Here is an 18,825-nt window from a genome sequence, read left to right on the forward strand (position 1 = left end):
CCAAAGTGTATCTTTATGTTTACTTAATTTTAATTTTATTTATTTATTAAATAATATTTGTTTGAGGTGAAATTAGATTCGGATTACATTAGGAACTAAATTAATGATATAAGACGTTGTTTGTGGCTAGCTGCTCGTTCTAAATATTATTTACTTACTTTATGTGTAGTTAGGTCTTTATTATTCTTGTCGTGTCAATACAGGGTTAATAATCGTTCACCAAAATCATGTTTACACCCCCAGGTGTAAAATGCCTCAAAATGTATTGTAGGGATATATGACTAATTGTCAATTTTTTAAACTCGGGTTATATGATATCAAAGATGTAGTTATTTCTTATTCGCTTTTAGTTTATAACATTGGTTTCTTTCAAATAGTCCTCAATGAATTTCTTCACTCATGTTTTTCTAAAATATTTCTTTCAAACGTGATCCAAGGCTCAATCATACGTTAACATTGTCTATAAAGTTTGACTTTCACACGGTTAATATGTTCGTTGGATTAGAACAAATGTCGCACAATCGTTATGCACAAAAGTGCGATTATCCTCCTGCCCGATAATTATATGCAGTAAGTCGTTGTTGTTGCCTTTTGCTTATATTCCCATATAACATCAATTTCATTTTCTCAACACTTTCAAAACTCTCTTCTGACTGAAATCTCTTTGTCCCCGTTCTCTATAACTTTCTTCTTGAACCAAGGCCAAAGGCTCGAACATACATCGTTTGGCCGTAGACGACGCAAGAATGAATAGGCTTAACTTACTTCTCAGAGAAGTGAGTGCCGCACAATCGCAAGTCCATTGTCATCAGAGTGCGATTACGACAATATTTGAAGTTTCCAAAAAAATGTTTGAACTTCTATTTGGTTGGGGAGATAAATCTTTACCAATGTTTGGGGAGGAGATTTAAAATTTTGCTTCGTCAGCTTTTTTCATATTTTAAAGGCAATTTTTTAATTATTCTTGTTTTTTGAAATATGGTTTTTTATTTATTTTATATTATGTTTATTATTGATTTTCTTTTTAAATGTTAGCATAAATCATTTATTTGAGAATAATTATAAAATTGACGACTAAATAAACAAACAAAAAAACTAAAAACATATTATTTACAATAAAAATTAAATCAAAATTTAATTGATAAAATTATTCAACCAACCCGATATTATATTCTCAAACCTCATAAACAAAACTTTCGATAAATTATATTGTGTTTTTAATTTAAATTTTCTAATTAAATAGAATTTAGCAAATCACAACTACCAAGGAGACATTTTATTTTTTTTATGGACTCTAAATGTTTTTTTTTAATTTTTTTAAAAGAGTTTTAGAATTGACCTGTTTTTTATTTATTAATTATTAATAAACAAAGTCCTTCCAGTGGGTATAATAAAATGCATAAACTGTCAATAAATAATATACAGATCTAAGGGCTTCCTATATTTTCTCAGAGTTGACCCATCTTCATTTATATAATATAAACGACACATAAAAAGCATATAATATTTATTCATAATCATTTAATTTATATGACAACAGTAACATTTTGTAAAAATAAAAAACAAAAAATAAAGAGCTGAAGATAACGGGAAATATTCGCACTCTTTTTCAAGATTTGCAGTTTTTTTTAACACCCATCGAGGAGATATTATAAAATACTCTTGTAAAATACTACTACATTTTGCTTTGCTTAACACTGCTCGGGTGAAAAGCTCGGTAAATTTTTTTACAATTAAAAATTAAAATGACACTTGTTGAAAGTACAGAAACTAAAATGAACGTTTTAAAGATATAAAAATTGAAAGGAACGTTTTGAAAGTGTGGAGACTAAAATAATAGTATTTAACACGACCCATCAACTTTTTTGATGAAAAGAAATTATTATTTTTGCAAACATGAAAAAAAAAAAAATTCAAGTCAAGAATCCAACCGTAGCTTTTAAAAGCTCTAAAGTGTTCATCTTTTTCCTTCCTCCATTCAAAGGAGAAGAAATTACCAAGAAAGCAAAGCAGATCATGTTATGATAAACAAAGAGACTCTTATGCCAAAAGAACTCACCTTCATAACTTCCAAGAAATTTCTGCTCTATAACTTGTACTAGAATCACCGAACCTTCTCATGAATTCTAGAACATTGCATTCTCCAATAAAAAGGAACTGCAAGAATAAATCATCACTTCAAAGAATTCACAAGAGATATTGAGAGTTTTTTTTTTTTTTTTCTTTTTTTCCAATGGAATCATGTTCAGAGCAAATCTCCCTAGATATGAATGAACTATATTCCTTCATCAATGCAATGAATGGAAGAAATCCAGGAATTAGTAGTATTACCTGGGGAACCTCCACAGCATCGGCTGGCCTTCCAATTTGCATCAGAATGAAGAACTCTCCACCACCCAACAGCCCTCAGACTAATCTTGGGAATATAGTTCTTGGCCTTACTTTTCAGGCAGTTTTGGCCTTGTTCATCAGTTCACCCACTTCATATCCTCCACTTTTGACACATCTCTTTGGTGCTGCGGTGTTGATAAGCTTCGTAGTTTCATTTGCTGGAGTTTTCCTTCAAAATGCATTCCCGAGAATTGCACTTTTGTTTGGAAAGCTCAGTGCTCTTATCGCTGCAATGGGTGTGTGGATCATAGCAAGCTTTCTTCTAACTCATCAGATTTTCTCTTGGATCTCTTGGCTGCCATGTGCCTTCTCCTTGATAGCCTTTGTTCTATCATTCAAGTAAAGTCTCTGATACTTGTGTTAACCTGTTGGGGTGGACCAACATTAACACAAATAATATCTTATCTACCTGAAACCTATGTTATTCTACAACTTACAATGGCATGATAACTCTGCCTGTGTCGTGCATTAAGCATCATTTCTTCTACACAGCCGGTCCCAAGCCCGGACAAAGGGAGGAGGGTAGTGTCATCAGATCATTGGTTCTTCAGCTTGAAAGTTGTGTAGTAACATTATTATCATCTAAGAAATAAAGATGGCAGCATCAAGAAAGATGGGCTCCCCTTCGGTGCATACTACTGAAGCTTAGCCATCCTAAAATGCAACTAAAATCTTGTTCAACAAAAACAAAGATGCATATATTTGAGTGTGTAATTCAAAGTGGCAGTGTGATGCTATGTTGTTATGTTGTTAGCAAATATATATGAACTATGCTGTTGTTTATATTACATGGGCTCTGTATCAACTTCAGATAACGAAGTTTTTATCATTTTGCTTTGTTAGTCAATTCAAAACAATCAATCATGAGTTTACACTCTTGTAGAGGCTTAAATAAGCAAGAACTATGTATAGGAAAAAGAAATATCATTCACCCATGTAAACATCCGCCATCATAATTGGATTGGACACAATCTCAGAAGTAAAAACTAAATTAATGATGCATAAAAAAACGAGCTGTAAACAAGATTGATTTACATATCTGCACCGATTCAATTGTCCTTGAAGATTATCGAAATAACATTTCCCTTTTAAATCAGGAGAGATGGCAACAACACTAAGTATCAAACATCAGGAAACAGCTATGAAGGCATTCAAACATCAGGAAACAGCTATGAAGGCATTGCATTGTGTGGATCACGCACATCAAAAGGTCTCATCATCATGAACGACTATTTTACATTCTTTACAGCAAAAACCAGACTGAAATGGAGTCTAGTTAAGACGAGACCAAAAAATAAGAACATAAGATTCCAAAAATTCTGAAGACAGACTTTATTATTGTTTCTTTGGCCAGATCAAGAAACAAAGGATGCCAAAGATTTTGTGTTCTGAATAGTGTAGTCATCACTACTGCCATTTATACACATAAAAGGTGGAAACCATTGGCAGGAATTGTTTGAATTCAGGAAGAATATCCCAAGGGAGATCTCACATCAGTTGGGGAGGAGAATGAAACATTTTTCGTAAGTGTGTGAAAACCTCTCCCTCCCTACCAAACGCGTGCCCGAAAGAAAATACCCAAAGATGACAATATCTGTTAGCGGTGGGCTTGGGCCGCTACAAATGGTATCAAAGACTAACACCACGCGGTGTGCCATCAGGGGTGGATTTGAGGGGTCTCACATCGATTGGAGAGAGAAACGAGACAGTATGTAGAAACCACTCCCTAGCATACACGTTTTAGAATCAAAGCTCAAAGAAGACAACATCTGCTAGTGAAGGGCTTGGGTCGTTACATCTATCTTCACGAATAGATCCATAATAGATTCATAGTATAGTAGGGATATCAGTTAGGACCCCGCAGATCAGTGTGTACAATATCAAACGGGTTATAGGCATGTGATTAATTTAGGAAATGACAAACTCCACAGAAATTTAGAGGTTCATTTAATATCTGCAGATTACATATAATCTCTAAGTAATTGATCTAGCTAGGACCTTCGACGAAAGGATGCCTAATCCTACCAAATACGGACATCACAAACTGAAAATTCAGAACATAAACCGTATGAACTTCTCGCCCGTATCCTTGTCCTTAGGGCACACACAGCCACTATTGGCAAGAAGAATAGATGAACCAATATGAAACATCAAAAACATCGGTTTCATTACCTGCATCCTCTGCATTACAAGACACTTCGCAATCTGCTCGCCACGTTGTAGAATTCCATGAATCCCTGTACTCAAGTGATGGGATGGATTTCAGTGATCAAAAAGAATATGTCGGATTCAGTGCAGAATTTGAATTTGCGCCAGGAATTTGAACAAACTAGAGGAGGATCATAGATTTTTCACGTCGTGGATCGATTTCTAGTTTGACGAAACAATCTTCCCCAAAACTCAAAAGAAGCAAGGGGCTATTCTGGAGCATCAGATCATGCAGGAAAAGGAAAGGTTAATTGTAAGTGTTATATATTCACTAAATAAGTAATCACTAATCAGCTCCACTTAATCATTTATTTCTTCAGAAAATTTAATTAAATAAATATTTTAATCAATTATATTAACCTTATATTAAATTAATATCAATTAGTTAATTAACTATATTTAAAATTAAATTACTCTAAAAATGTAAAGGGTATTAACGTACTTTTAAAATGTTGAGAGGTATATTCGAAACACTATTGAAATTTTAAGGGCATTTTTTTTTTGTTAGATGAACACAACTCTCAGTATGATATTGTCCAGTTTGAACATAAGCTCTCACTCTCATGGCTTTGTTTGGGCTTTCCAAACAGTCTCACACCAATGGAGAAAGTATTCCTTGATTATAAACTCATCATTGATTATAAACCCATGATCATTTCCTAAATTAGCTCGATGTGGGACATCCAACACCTCCCCTCCAACAAAATACGTCTCCCCTTAATCGAGGCTCGACTCCTTTGGATCATTCCCTAAATTAGTCCGATGTGGGACATCCAATACCTCCCTTCGAACAAAGTACATCTCCCCTTAATCAAGGCTCGACTCCTTTTCTTTTGGAGTCTTAGTTATTTTTTACTATGTCTTTGAGGAGCCTCGACTCCTTTTTCTTTTGGAGCCCGGACTTTCATCCAATACCTCTCCTTGAAAAAACTACATCTCCCCTTAGTCGAGGCTCAACTCCTTTTCTTTTGGAGTCTTAGTCATTTATTACTATCCCTTCGAGGAGCCTCAACTTCTTTTTATTTTGGAGTCCTTTGTTCAACATTTGAGGATTATATTGACGTGACTAAGTTTAGGGCATGACTCTGATACCATGTTAGATGAACATGACTCTCCACAATGGTATAATATTGTCCACTTTGAGCATAAGCTCTCATGACTTTGCTCTGAGCTTCCCCAAAAGGTCTCACACCAATGGAGAGAGCATTCTTTGATTATAAATCCATGATCATTTCCTGAATTAGCCCCGTACTTTCATCCAACATTTTAAAATAAAGTACTAACCGTTACTTCCAAAACTAATGTTAAAATACTTTTTAGAAATTTTTTTTTTTAATTTGAGAATATTTTTTAAGCTATAAATTTTAAAAATAATTTTATTAATTTAGTCATTCATTTATCTCTGTTAAAAAATTTACTAAAAAAATAATATTAATGTGTGAAGCTCGTCTGAGTCTCAACCAAACCAAGGTATCTAACATCGCTAGTAAAATTTTTGCTACTTTTTCACGTGTAGTCGTACATATTTTCTAAGGGACAGTAAAAAATTCTATAAATACTTATTATGGAGATGAACAATATTATCTTAACTTAATTTGACACGAGTTCGATCTCGATAAAATTACAATAATAGCCCTGTCCAAGACAATAATATCCAGCCCAAAATCGTACTCCCTTGAGCTGTGTTGGGTCAAATTCCACCTTATACTAAAAAAAAATTATGACCCTTATTTATAAGATAATTAATTAAATGAATGATGACCCTTATTTATAAAATAATTAAATAAAATAATGAACGATGTCCCAATAAAATAATAAGAGAGAAAGCTGTCACTTGGCCATTTAAATTTTTATTTAACCCTTGACCTAAAAATTAGTGACCTTTTAAAATTAATTTCAAGGTTGATTTGGTAAAAATAAACTACTATTTTTTATATTATTTAAAATTAAATAAAAATTAAAGATTAAATACACTTACTATAATACGATTAGATTCTCGTATATGTCAGTCCAATTATATTTATTTAAAAATACTCTTAAACTTTTAATAGTATTTAAAAAATACTCTTTTAACTTAAAAAAATATTCTATTAATACCCTTCTAACTTAAAAAAAATAAAAAAAATACTTTTATTATTATTTTTATTCATAAAATTTTAAAAAGAGTATTAACACTCTTTCTTTTTATAAAAAAAATCTTATTGTTAATATATGGACGAAAACTGTCTATCATTATCCGCAGATTACACGATTACACTAGTAAGTTCATAAATATTTTTTTTATTTAAAAAAAAAATTAAACATATATATTTTTTTGAAGTTATTGAATTTTTTTTAGATTATTAAAGTTTTTTTTTAAATAGAGTAAAAATATTATTTTAATATATATATATATATATATATATATAACTCCTTGGTCATGCCATCGAGAATGGGCCTTGTCGATGAGGATTGAGATGGCAAGATGAGATGTGACGTTGTACTGAGAGAACTTGGCCTGAGTAGAGCCAAGGTCGAGCCGAATGACTTGGCCTAGCGTAGAGGGATGCGTCGCAGACGATCGAACATGCACGCGCAGGCGGCGTGTGTGGTTGAACAAGCTTAGATTTCGCACAAGCGATGTTTGATGGGCGAAGACAAACCTCGCCTAAGGTCTGACGAAGCCACAAAGCCGGGGCGAAAAATGTATATAGGGCTTAATTCCCCTCAAGGCTAGTCGTGAGCATGTCAAGATCACGACGCCGCACGGTAAAAAATGTAGGACCGTGACAGTTATATATATATATATATATATATCTATATATATATATTTGTATTTTTTTTTTAGATTTTTGAAAATTTAGTGATATTTTTGAGGTAAAGTTAAAAAATTATTTTTTAATAATTTAGTGTGTGTATATATATATATAGTTAACTGTCAGGTCAGAGTTTCACCTGCCCGATATTCGTCCTTGTAAACCGCCATTTGTATTTTCACAGACGCCACAAAAAGGTAGCCCAGCCTTTGGCTTGGGCTTCACGTGTTCATCTTTATGCCTCTCAATCATTCGCTTCTCCACCGTAAATCCAAGCTAACATGCGGCAGATATGGCCCTCAAACCCAACATCAACTACTGATCTGTCCTCGCTTCCTTTACGCCTGCCTCAATGCTCATGTTTTACTCTCGCAGCTTATGTTAGCGAGTTTGACTCGCCAATGTTTGATTCTGACGGCTGAAATGGAACTCGCTTTGGTGGTGGATAAGGTCTAAGTCTTCGTTCTCTTGTTTTACGGACTCAGAAGACGACGCATCCGGATTTTTCTTCCAGGTAAAGCTGCTTTTTCTCCCCAAAATTATGGTTTCTGGATCGATTTGGTTGTAATTTCGTATCTGCTGGTTTTTGTTCTCTATGCATGATGTTTTAGTTGCTTGAATGAGATTAGGTCTTTCAATTAGGTTAAGTCTTGCTTGCCATAGGATGACTTTCGTGTTTTGGAATCGTTTCTGGAACTAGATGTCTTAAAATGGCTTACTAGGAATATGAAGCTTATGGTTATCGTACTATTTGTGAAGATGGATTGTACTACTTGCAATCAAGAATCTGGAAGACTTGAAATGCAAGAACTGGAGAATATTTTGAAAACTTTGACCAAACTAGAATTGGACTTGGCCTATTTGTCCGAGAAGTCGATGAATCTTCATGTACTTTTTATGTGCCTACTGGCTCAGGAGAATGATTTAGAAGCAATGGATTTGGAGAATGATCATATCTCAGATGATTCGTTTCGAAAGGTGTTGCCATTTGATTTTTTGTCTGCCTTTTTGGACTCTGAGGTACGATAGCTGGACAGTGTTATGGACACACTCAAAGCAGAAATAGTTGATGTCCGTGGAATGATATCTTCTTGCAGACAATCAAATGAAGTTTTCTATTTGGTAGAAGAGAAATTGCATGATTCTGAAAAATCAATCAATCAATCTCGACAGCAGATTTTAGAAGTGAAGATGCAGTCAACCAAATTGCAGAGAATTGTTTTAAGCAGTGGAAATTGTTCGTGATTTATTTTCTTCAGTCACTAATGATCTTAGATGATGAAGAAGTAACAATTTTGTAATTCTAATTACTCTGCCTTTGTGACAGGGAGATTGGAGGAGATGTCGTCGTCACAAAATGATCAAATTCTGAACTTAAATGGGAAATCAAACACAATGACTGAACAACAAAGACATATTTTAAGGATGTTAGAAAAATCACTTGCGAGAGAGTTAGATCTGGAGAAGAGGTTGTCAGAATCAAAGCAACGAGAAGAGGAGCTCAGATTGAAGCTACACTATACCAAACAGGTTGTTTTGAAAATGGAAGAGGCTGCTGAAGTTGTTTGGGGTAGGTTTCTGGAGGCAGACAATAGTGTCGAGATTCTTATGGGAATTTCAAAGGAATTAGTTGGCCGCCTCCAGCTCGTGCAGCTCAATCTACATGGTTCATTTCAGCGTGAAAATGAGATGAAATCAGAATTTCTAGACTGGACGGCGCAGCTTAAAGCAAAAGAAGTGGCTATACTGGAGCTCGAGCGAAGGAAGGCCGAACAAATTGCTAAGAATGCTGAGCTAGATAAATTGATGGAAGAAGTGAAGTCTCTTGAGGAACAGCTTAGAGAATCTAGGCTTGATCTGAAAAGTGCATATGAATCGAATGAGGCGATTCAAGATCAGCTTTTTGAAATGGAAAATCTTGTTGATTCACTAAAAGAAAGCATCTGCATAGCAGAAACTAGAGCAGAGAGTGTAGAAGCCAAGCTCACACAGATCCAAGAGACAAACCTGGAACTTACCGAAGAGGTGAATTATCTTAAAGATAGTGCAAGCAATAAAGAGAAAAAGGTTGGTTCACTTGAAAAACAGTTGAGGGAACTGGAGATTCAATTGCAGCATGCAAAATCATCATTGGAAGCAGGTCAGGAGCAACAAAACATGTTATATTCTGCAATATGGGACATGGAAACTCTAATTGAGGATCTTAAATCCAAAGTTTCTAAAGCTGAGAGTAAGACCGATAGAGCAGAGGAGAATTGCATTATTTTATCTGAAACAAACTTTGAACTCAATAAAGATCTTACTTCCCTCAAGGCTCGAGCGGAATTCTTAGAGAAAGCATTGGATCAAGCTAACAGTGAAAAATTTACGAATGCAAATGAAATTAACTTGAGTACCAAGTTTATAAAGGACATGGTGCTCCAACTAGCTGTTGAAAGGGATCGAATCCAGAGTCAGGTATTATTTTGCAAAATCATTGATCTTTTATAGATTTTTCAACTAATCTTCTAAACTCTTATTTGAATTTTTAAACCTCTTTTGATTGTTACTTTGACTTAATTGTTTTGCCTATTTCCGGTGTATATATTCTTACTTTTCAATTGCAATACGTTTACTCCAGTGGCCTCTTTTGATAAACTAATACAACCATGCATTTCAGTAACTCGAAATAATCGGACCAAAATCTTAATTTATCATGATATTGAAACTTGTGTTAGGAACCACGACTCTCCACAATAGTATGATATTGTCCACTTTTAGCATAAACTCCCGTGACTTTGCTTTTGGCTTCCCCAAAAGACCTCGTACCAATAAAGATGTATTTCTTGCTTATAAACTCATGATCATTCCCTAAATTAAATTAGCCAAATTAGCCAATGTACTTTAGTTTTGGTTAGAATTTTCTTTGTATATTCAGGAAGCAAATTCTTTGAAAACCCTTCTGTTTTTTTAGTATATGTACTCTAATAGATGAGTAAATTTACAAGAACTCCAGAAAGTTAGTCTCATCCAGCCCTTGTTGCTTCTGCAGCTATCCATTTTGACAAATGATAACAAAGCTTTAATTGAGAGACTGAAAAATGTCAAAGATGGCGCATACGTAACACGCAACAGAGAAGATTATGACGAGAAGGACCGGTCAGCTTCAAAGAATGATGTAAATATACTGGATCAATGATGTCTGAAGAAGCTTTTACGGAGTCTAACAAGGTCAAGAGGCAGGTACTCTTTCTTGCAAATCAAATAGAATTGGGCATATTGATGAATTGCCTGATGACTGTAATATACAACAGCCAGCACTGTGCTCAACTGAATAATTTGTTTCTTGGTATCAGATTCCTTAAGCACCTGAAGGAGGCACACCCAAGTATTGGGCTGGAGGTACCCATATTTTTTGTGTCAATTTTTTCGTTACTTATTTCAGTATCATTGTATTCTTTTGGCCTGAATCTTCCCAACTCTATGGTTCTTTGTGGTTAAAATTGTGATGGCCTTTGAATCCAAAGAGAAAAAAGAGTTGGGATAGAGTCAAGCTCACTGCACATTGCCTTGCCCCATGGATTCCATTATTGTTGTCAAATATATATATTTTTTTAGGTTGTGGTGGTTTCTTTCAACTTCTAGTTAGAGGTTGTGTGAGATTTTGTTGATTACCCTAATGTGAATATAAATTGTTGTATTTGGATTGAAAGTGATGTATTTCTACCATTTTCCAAAGAATATGGAGTATTTAATTATTTTTTAGCTAAATTATTATTGAGTTAAGTAGTGGCTCGTTTCTCCTTAGCTTTAGTCAGACAGCAACGGAGAATGCTTGTGGTGAGATTTGTGTGACCAAAGACCCACACTAGCTAATTAAAAAGAAGATCATGAGCATATCCTATGTACAATATAGTCAATACCATATTATTGTTGATGTTTTGTTGTCTGTAACAGACTGAAAGAATAAATTGTAGAACTAAAATGAAATTATTAAATTTTAAATACTTTTATGAGGGACTAAAATAAAAAGTCGGTTTTACCCTCCAAATATGCTATTAATGAAGTTTCAATTAAATTGAAAATAGTTATTTTCAATACCATGCTAGCTATTTATTTATCCTTTATCTTAAGGGTTTTAGTCTAAAATTAGCTAAAATATAATAAATTTAAGAGTTTTACTGCTTAATATATTCATTTTTAATTTTTATTTAAATATATACCTTTAAATTTTGAAATATATCGATCACCAAATTTATAATTATATATAATAAATTGTGCCAAAATTTCAAAAATTACTTTTTTATTACGATACCCTGGTGTAAGAATTCAAGGAGTTTTTCGCTGCAGATCAATTATTGTCGCTGTCGCGACAGAATCCCATAAGGAAGAGGGCCTCCACTAACTCTATATTTTTTATAAATAAGTCAACTTAAATCATTTATTTAAATTAAAAATTTAATATGCAATATTTTGGAATTTGCAAAGTGAGAGTTGTTAATTTATAAAAATAAGTGTTTAATTGATACCATTAATTCTTCTTCGAACTTAATTTAATTAAGAGGGAGTACAATGTTATAAAATTATTAATTTCAATTTTAATTTGATAAAACCTAAAATTTAGGAGTATATAATAGATTTTTTTCTTTTCAGTTTTTTTTTTTTTTTTTTTTCTAAAGAGGAGTCGGCTATATATTCACCCTGAGAATAACCCAAATTCAGGGGTTCAGAATAAGCCCAACCTAGGCTGCAACTTCGTCCGTGAGCCTCTCTCGATGATTGTGCTCTGCAAATCGATCATCTGGTAAGCGACGCTTTGATTTCTTTTTTCAGCTTTGGTTTTCGTGCATGATTTGATGCACCAACCAAACAGCCCCTTGCTTCTTCCAGTTTGGTTGCAAGGAAAATCGAGGGAAAGGTGTACTTGTGGTGCTGTGGTTTTGGGGATGATTTTCTCCAGCTTAACGCTGTTTCGCCAAAGAAACAATCAACAGTCACTAGGTTCTCTTCAGAATCTGAGTCTTCGTTGTGTTCTGTTCTATTTTCGTGGCCTTGTCTCTACTTCACTCCAATTTCAGTCTTTGATTGGCCATTCAAGATGATGTGCCTAACTCGTATCTTTCAATGCCTTCCAAGTTTTCTGCTTACGGTTGCCTGATACTTGGCGTTAGATTTTGTTGTTGTCTCTCATGAATTTTAATTATAGAGAAATTATGATTTTGGTTGAATCGATGCAGATTTTGTTTGTATCTATGATAGATCTTGCATCCTTTGAAGAGATAAACAAATCATTTTTGTATCTATACGAGATTCAACTTTAGTTGGGAGGGAATAGAAACCTTCAGGAGGGAATGGAAACCTCTCCCAGTAGGCTTGTTACCTCGGTTTGTGGAGGGTATGGAAACCTCTCCAGTAGGCTCGTTGCCACGATTGGGGAGGGTATGGAAACCTCTCTCCAGTAGGCTCGTTGCCACGATTGGGGAGGGTATGAAAACCTCTCCCCAGTAGGCTCGTTACCAAGGTTTGGGGAGGGTGTGTAAACCTCTCCCCAGTAGGCTCGTTACCAAGGTTTGGGGAGGGTGTGAAAACCTCTCCCCAGTAGGCTCGTTACCACAGTTGGGGAGGGTATGGAAACCTCTCCCCAGTAGGCTCGTTACCTCGGTTTGGGATGGGTATGGAAACCTCTCTCCAGTAGGCTCGTTACCTCAGTTTGGGGTGGGTATGGAAATCTCTCCCCAGTAGGCTCGTTACCTCGGTTTGGGGTGGGTATGGAAACCAATCCCCAGTAGGCTCGTTACCTCGGTTTGGGATGGGTATGGAAACCTCTCTCAAGTAGGCTCGTTACCTCAGTTTGGGGTGGGTGTGGAAACCTCTCTCCAATAGGCTCGTGACCTCGGTTTGAGGTCTGAATTCTTACAATCTTTACATAGTAAGAGGCTAAAGTTGATCATATCTGCACGTGGTGGACTTAGATTCTTACCCTCCTTACGAGAGAATATATGTTGCTTGTTGTATTGAGTTGATGAGCTTGCTGTAAGAGAAGTAAGGCAAAATGATGAAAACTTTGTCATCTGAAACTGATGTGGAGCTTTATATCATTCTGGTCTTCAAAGTTCTCTGATTGCTTAGCTGTTTTACTGGTTTCCATCTTATGGTGTTTCAATTTGGTTTCCATCTTATGAAATGAGATTCTCTTACGTAATCTTTCTTGTTTTGGGCTGGTGTTCATTTGTCGTTGTAGTTCTTCTCGTGTGTATGTTTGTGTAGGACTCATGTAATATGTAATATAAAACAACATAAAGATGCCCATTCTACTATTAATTGCACGACTCAACACACATTTCTAGTACAAGACTTCAGACCTTAGGTGATGGCTAAGCTCCAGCAATATGTGGTTACTCCCATCTATTGCTAAGCTGCTATCTTTATTACTACTACTAAAATGAAAATACTGACTGCTACAATTTCAGAACAAGCTGAAGTTCCAATGGTCTGATGACACCACCCTCCTCCTTTGTTCCGGGCTTGGGACCGGCTGCGTAGAAGAATTGATGCTTGATGCATGACACAGGCAGAGTTATCATGTCATTGTAAGTTGTAGACTAAGAGACTGTAAAAGAGGTTAAACTAAGCACACAACACACACACATATGGGCATGGACTCTACAGGAGTGCTCCTGTCAAAATCACATGAATGAGATAATAAAGGATAGCAAGCAGGAGCAGCCACCTGCCAACCAACAGATCCAAGCGTAGTTTTGAGGGACTAGTAGACCTCCTGATATGCAGACACCAATTGCAAGAAAAAGAGCACCGAGTTTTTCGAAGAGAAGTGCAATTCTTGGGAATGCATTCTTAAGGAAAACTCCAGCAAACGAAACTTGAAAGCTGATAAACATGGCAGCTCTAAATAGAACTGTGGGAAGTGGGGAAGATGATGGAGTGGGAGCACTGATGGACAAAGCTAAAATTGCTTGAAAAGTGAGATTAAGGATTGTCTTCCCAAGATTCCTAGGGCTGTTGGCTGGTTGAGGCAGACGCCTATGCATTTTGATGTTAATTGACTGGAATTCTAATGGCGTGGATATTCCCCATCCCCAGGTAAGACTGCTGATTCTTCCAGGATTTCTTTCATTGATTGCAGTGATCATGGAATAGAGCACACTCACATCCAGGGAGGTTTCTTGTTGTATGGTTGAATCCATTGGGGGAAACAATAAGGATTTGGTCAATGTTCTTCAAGTGGTTTCCCTTAGTTCCATTCAATCTGGCAGATGCCTTTTTATATACTCTTCATGGAGAATTCTGGAATGAGGGGAAGCTTCACTGATTCTCCTACAAGTTCTTTTCTTTAAATTTTGTGGAAATTTCGATCACTTGGGAGTCCCAAGTGCTTTTCTACTATTGATTCTTTTTCCTACAATGAACTCCATTTGTGATTGGATGTAGGATTAAAATTCAAACCAAGTTCTAAAAATAAGAGTTTTTTTTTTTTTTTTAATGAAAATAGTATTTTTGAAGATTTAGTTTTCAAAAAATAAAAAAATACTAGTTATGTATATAAATATATATTGGTTTAAAAAGGAAAATCATAGCCCTTTAGACCCCACATCCCACTTTTAGTCCTTTAGGGAAATTTCTCAAACAACTTGGTGAGCAAGTTTATGTTCCCATCCGTAATTTCCAGGAAGTTTCCTTCACGCTCCCTACTTAAAGGTTACAACAAGAAGAGGTGTGAAATTGCAATAAAGACCTGAGGTATCCCAAAGCCTCTCTTCTTCTTCCTCTCTCTGAATGTAACGAAAATGAAGGAAATGAAATCAGACAAAATTGCTTTTGTCCCGCCGTTGACAAGACTATTGAAGCCCATTTTGTATGCGTCTTTGAACACTCTCTCAATCCTGACGATATTAGGAGGAAGAAGTGAGGGAGTGGGGGTCGGTTTGATTTTCGATGGCTTACCCAATCCTTCCTCTGCCTTTGATGCCTTTGTTTTATCCATTACCTTCGCTTTCTTAGGTGCTTTGGGTGCTCTTTTGATTCCTCATAAACCCAACTTAGCTACCTTTTATACCTTGTATTCTGTGGCTTCCATGGCTTCTGCTTTGCTCCTGCTGATTTGGGGGCTCTATTACTCATTCGGTCATGGCAGATACTCTACTACTGCCTAGAATATGATATGATTGTCCTTTAATATTATATTTTTTCTTTCTTATGTATTCCCTCTCCATCATGTTATCATATAAGAATGTCAAATAAGAACGATTTCACCATTTTGTACTTCAGAGTAAGCCCAATTTCATATATATCGAAAAGTTCTAATAAATATAACTTCCTCAAACATAAAATATGCAGTCCAAGACCCTCCTTACCTCAAATACAACTCAGATTGAACCTAGCATCAGGACGTGTTGGGTATATATAACATTTCTGTTGGGATCATTGTATCAACTCCAAAGATCTCGCAAAGAGAAGACACTAGTTGGGACCGTTGATGATTTTTGAACTCATCATTGTTGTCAATCGTGAAGGCAATGAAATCGTTTAGATGTATTAAGTTGAAATGTCATTGTGTATTTGTTGGATGACATTTCCATCATATTCTCATTTATTTTGTTTATAATTCTTATTTAGTCTATAACCCTTTTGGTTGGTATTTGGTTGGTATTTTCATTTTGATATATGATTCATTTTGATATATGAATCATTTGGTTTGTATAAAGAGTTATCTATGAATCATTTGGTTTGTATAAAGAGTTATCTAGGACATTTGGAAGACAAGATGTACAATTTTGTAAACACTTTGATTAATATACACTTTGTAAACCTATAAACCCTTTGCTCTGCAGAGGTAGGAAAATTTCTTCTCTCTAAACTACGATAAATTTTTGTCTCTTTGTTTAATTTATGTTCAGCTTCCACCACAACAATTGAGTCCCAAGCTATGTTCACATTTTATTTAAGATTTGATGCAAGGAGGAGTATTTGGAAACCTTGGAAGGCCATCTAAAGTCTTGCTAATTATCTTGTTTTTAATTGATCATGATTAGTTAAATTTTAGCTTTTGTTAATTTTCCTTTCAAATTTAGCTTCATAAACCCTTCCCAGTCATGTCTTAAAGTTACGTGCCAAGAATATTGAACTCATCCTATCTTGTGGAGGAACTTGTTCTTTTATCTTGAAAGCATTGACCTCATGATAATTTGTATCCAACCTAAACTTTGGGTTGGAATTAAATGGATTTTAGGGCTTTTGAAATGACAATTACAGATCATCAGGCGCTTCTCAATGAGTAGACATGATTTTCCTTAGGTGATTGTGAAACAGAAAATTTCATAGAATTTTTTTTGAAGCAGTTGATTGATTTAATTGTTCGGAAAATTTGTTTCTTAGCAAGCTATGGAATTAGATGCAGTGAGGTGAACGTCCATTGATTCTGGGCAGTGAGTGAATTTGAAGAAGAGTTCTCTATACTATGAACAGACAATTTTCACATAAAAAATTTGTTTCAATCCAAACTTTGGAATCATCAACAGTTGAATAATAAATGCAATGAGACGTGTTCTTGCCACCTTCACGAGACAACAACCGAAAATTTATTTGATAAGGGGAAACCATATCTCAAAAAAAAAAAAAATAATAAACAGAAAATTGAGTGAAGGAAATTAGATAACGCACAAAACTTGGGTGTAGCAATACTAAGATCTCATATAGATATAAATGTTTTCCACAATTGCATTTACTAAGAACTACTCATCTTCACAATTGCATTTACTAAGATCTCATATATAAATGTTTCCCACCAAGAACCATAAATCTCATACCAGTAGATTGATAATTTCCTTTACCTTTCTGAGCAATGTGACCATCTTGTCGGTGCCAAAGAATGTCTTAGCCGACAGTCCGACTAATCTCTTGGTCAACATTCCACATTTGCAGCCGACCCCATGATCTAATTGGAAGGCTGTTTGGCCAAGACAAGGGAAATGGACCCGGTTTTATAGCAGTTTTGTTGCTCCTTTCCGTGAATTTTTCCGATGTGGGACTAAATAATTTCAACTCATGAAATCTTTGTCTTTTTTGACTTCAGTCTTCACGCACACGTATCACATTCTTCTTCTTATTTTTTAGATTAAAAATAAACTTTCAAAAAATATATATATATATAAAATAATAATAATTAATTAATTAAATAACAGACAATATTTTATTTAAAAAATTCCAACTTTCAAAAAGAAAAAAAAAAAAACTTCATACACAAAATCGTGGATACATATTTTAAAAACACCCATAAATTTTGAAAAAATTATGTAATTTTTTCTACGATGAAAATCATTTATCTACCTTCAAATAACTAATTGTTGAGTTCGAAAAACCAACTTAAAAACTAATCATTTATTCGAGTATTTAAATTTATCAGAAAATGCCCGTAAAGGAATTTTATTTAAAATTTAAGTTGAAAGTAGATTGAGTGAGAAGCAATCGATGATCTATGGATGTTAGTAAAAGCTATTTTAAAAAATAGTATTAATGTAACTTTTAATTCATATTATTAATATGAGTATTTTTAAATTTTTAAGAAAATGTTTAAGAATATTTGGTAAATCCTTAAAAATTTGAAAAATATTAATAACTTTTTTTTAAAGTTTAAATATATTTATGAAACAAACTATTAATTTGGTACTTGAATTTGTTTTTTTAAAATTTGAAGTTTTTTTTTAATAGTGAATACCTGGATCAGTTCGTCATAGTATACCTCGACGACATCGTTGTTTACAACACAACCCTCGAGGAACACAAAGTACACCTGAAGTTGATGTTTGACAAGCTACGGTAGAACCAACTGTATGTGAAGAAAGAGAAATGTGCATTCGCACAAACATGCATCAACTTCCTTGGACATGTCGTCATATGTGGACAAATTAGTATGGATAGCGACAAGATAAAAGCTATCCAAGAATGGAAAGTTCCTACTTCCGTATCTGAGTTGCGGTCCTTCTTAGGATTAGCCAACTACTATAGGCGGTTCGTCGAAGGGTTTTCACAACGAGCCGCCCCATTGACAGAGCTGTTGAAGAAAGACCACCCGTGGTCGTGGTCGAATGACTGTCAAATGGCCTTTGAAAATCTGAAAACAACCATGACGAGGGGTCCTGTCCTCGGGTTGGTAGATGTCACAAAGCCATTTGAAATAGAAACCGATGCTTCCGACTTTACTCTCGGTGGGGTCCTTATTCAAGAAGGTCACCCAATCGCTTACGAAAGTCGAAAGCTCAACGATGCCGAACGAAGATACACCGTCTCCAAGAAAGAAATGCTGGCTGTAGTCCACTGCCTTCGAGTCTGGAGACAGTATCTCTTGGGATCACAGTTCGTAGTGAAGACGGATAACAGTGCCACTTGCCACTTCTTTGATCAACCAAAATTAACAGCAAAACAAGCCCGGTGGCAG

The 18,825-nt window shown here is 35.0% G+C and overlaps 1 protein-coding gene, 3 long non-coding RNA genes and 1 other non-coding gene across 8 annotated transcripts; 3 read left to right on the forward strand and 2 right to left on the reverse strand.

Annotated features, from left to right (window-relative positions):
* Positions 1-1,405: 1,405 nt before the first annotated feature.
* Positions 1,406-4,853, reverse strand: LOC111781643 (uncharacterized). 2 transcript variants are annotated; one of them, XR_002813006.2, is made up of 4 exons: positions 4,564-4,853; positions 2,829-3,045; positions 2,332-2,756; positions 1,406-2,157 (listed from the first exon to the last, which is right to left on the reverse strand). It is a non-coding gene; the product is annotated as an uncharacterized LOC111781643 (long non-coding RNA). The 2 variants fall into 2 exon arrangements; XR_015420074.1 differs by having other exon boundaries at positions 2,829-4,853.
* A 2,707-nt stretch (positions 4,854-7,560) lies between these two features.
* LOC111780579 (WPP domain-interacting tail-anchored protein 2) lies at positions 7,561-11,144 on the forward strand. Of its 3 annotated transcripts, XM_087121240.1 has the most exons (5): positions 7,561-7,908; positions 8,310-8,631; positions 8,722-9,851; positions 10,426-10,616; positions 10,730-11,144. In XM_087121240.1, the coding sequence occupies exons 2-4, from the start codon at positions 8,436-8,438 to the stop codon at positions 10,570-10,572; spliced, it is 1,473 nt and encodes a 490-aa protein (XP_086977366.1). In that variant the 5' UTR covers positions 7,561-7,908; positions 8,310-8,435; the 3' UTR covers positions 10,573-10,616; positions 10,730-11,144. The 3 variants fall into 3 exon arrangements, with proteins under 3 accessions (XP_086977366.1, XP_023516790.2, XP_086977364.1); XM_023661022.2 differs by lacking the exon at positions 8,310-8,631 and having other exon boundaries at positions 7,565-7,908; XM_087121238.1 differs by lacking the exon at positions 7,561-7,908 and having other exon boundaries at positions 7,915-8,631.
* An 899-nt stretch (positions 11,145-12,043) lies between these two features.
* On the forward strand, positions 12,044-14,080 carry LOC147794900 (uncharacterized). The gene is made up of 3 exons (XR_015411657.1): positions 12,044-12,177; positions 12,264-12,374; positions 13,844-14,080. It is a non-coding gene; the product is annotated as an uncharacterized LOC147794900 (long non-coding RNA).
* Positions 13,420-13,499, forward strand: LOC111782970 (small nucleolar RNA R160). The gene has a single exon (XR_002813247.1). It is a non-coding gene; the product is annotated as a small nucleolar RNA R160 (small nucleolar RNA).
* Positions 13,656-17,505, reverse strand: LOC147794901 (uncharacterized). Its single transcript, XR_015411658.1, has 2 exons — positions 17,198-17,505; positions 13,656-13,927 (listed from the first exon to the last, which is right to left on the reverse strand). It is a non-coding gene; the product is annotated as an uncharacterized LOC147794901 (long non-coding RNA).
* Between the last annotated feature and the right edge of the window lie 1,320 nt (positions 17,506-18,825).

The sequence above is a fragment of the Cucurbita pepo genome, chromosome 1, assembly GCF_057944985.1.
Source record: "Cucurbita pepo subsp. pepo isolate OVF chromosome 1, ASM5794498v1, whole genome shotgun sequence".
In the NCBI taxonomy this organism is placed as follows: domain Eukaryota; kingdom Viridiplantae; phylum Streptophyta; class Magnoliopsida; order Cucurbitales; family Cucurbitaceae; genus Cucurbita; species Cucurbita pepo.

Coding starts and splice junctions, on each gene's coding strand:
- LOC111780579 (XM_087121240.1), top strand. CDS start 8,436: ATGGACACACTCAAAGCAGAAATAGTTGATGTCCGTGGAATGATATCT. Junction 8,632..8,721: donor TGTTTTAAGCAGTGGAAATT/GTTCGTGATTTA, acceptor CCTTTGTGACAG/GGAGATTGGAGGAGATGTCG. Junction 9,852..10,425: donor GGGATCGAATCCAGAGTCAG/GTATTATTTTGC, acceptor TTGCTTCTGCAG/CTATCCATTTTGACAAATGA.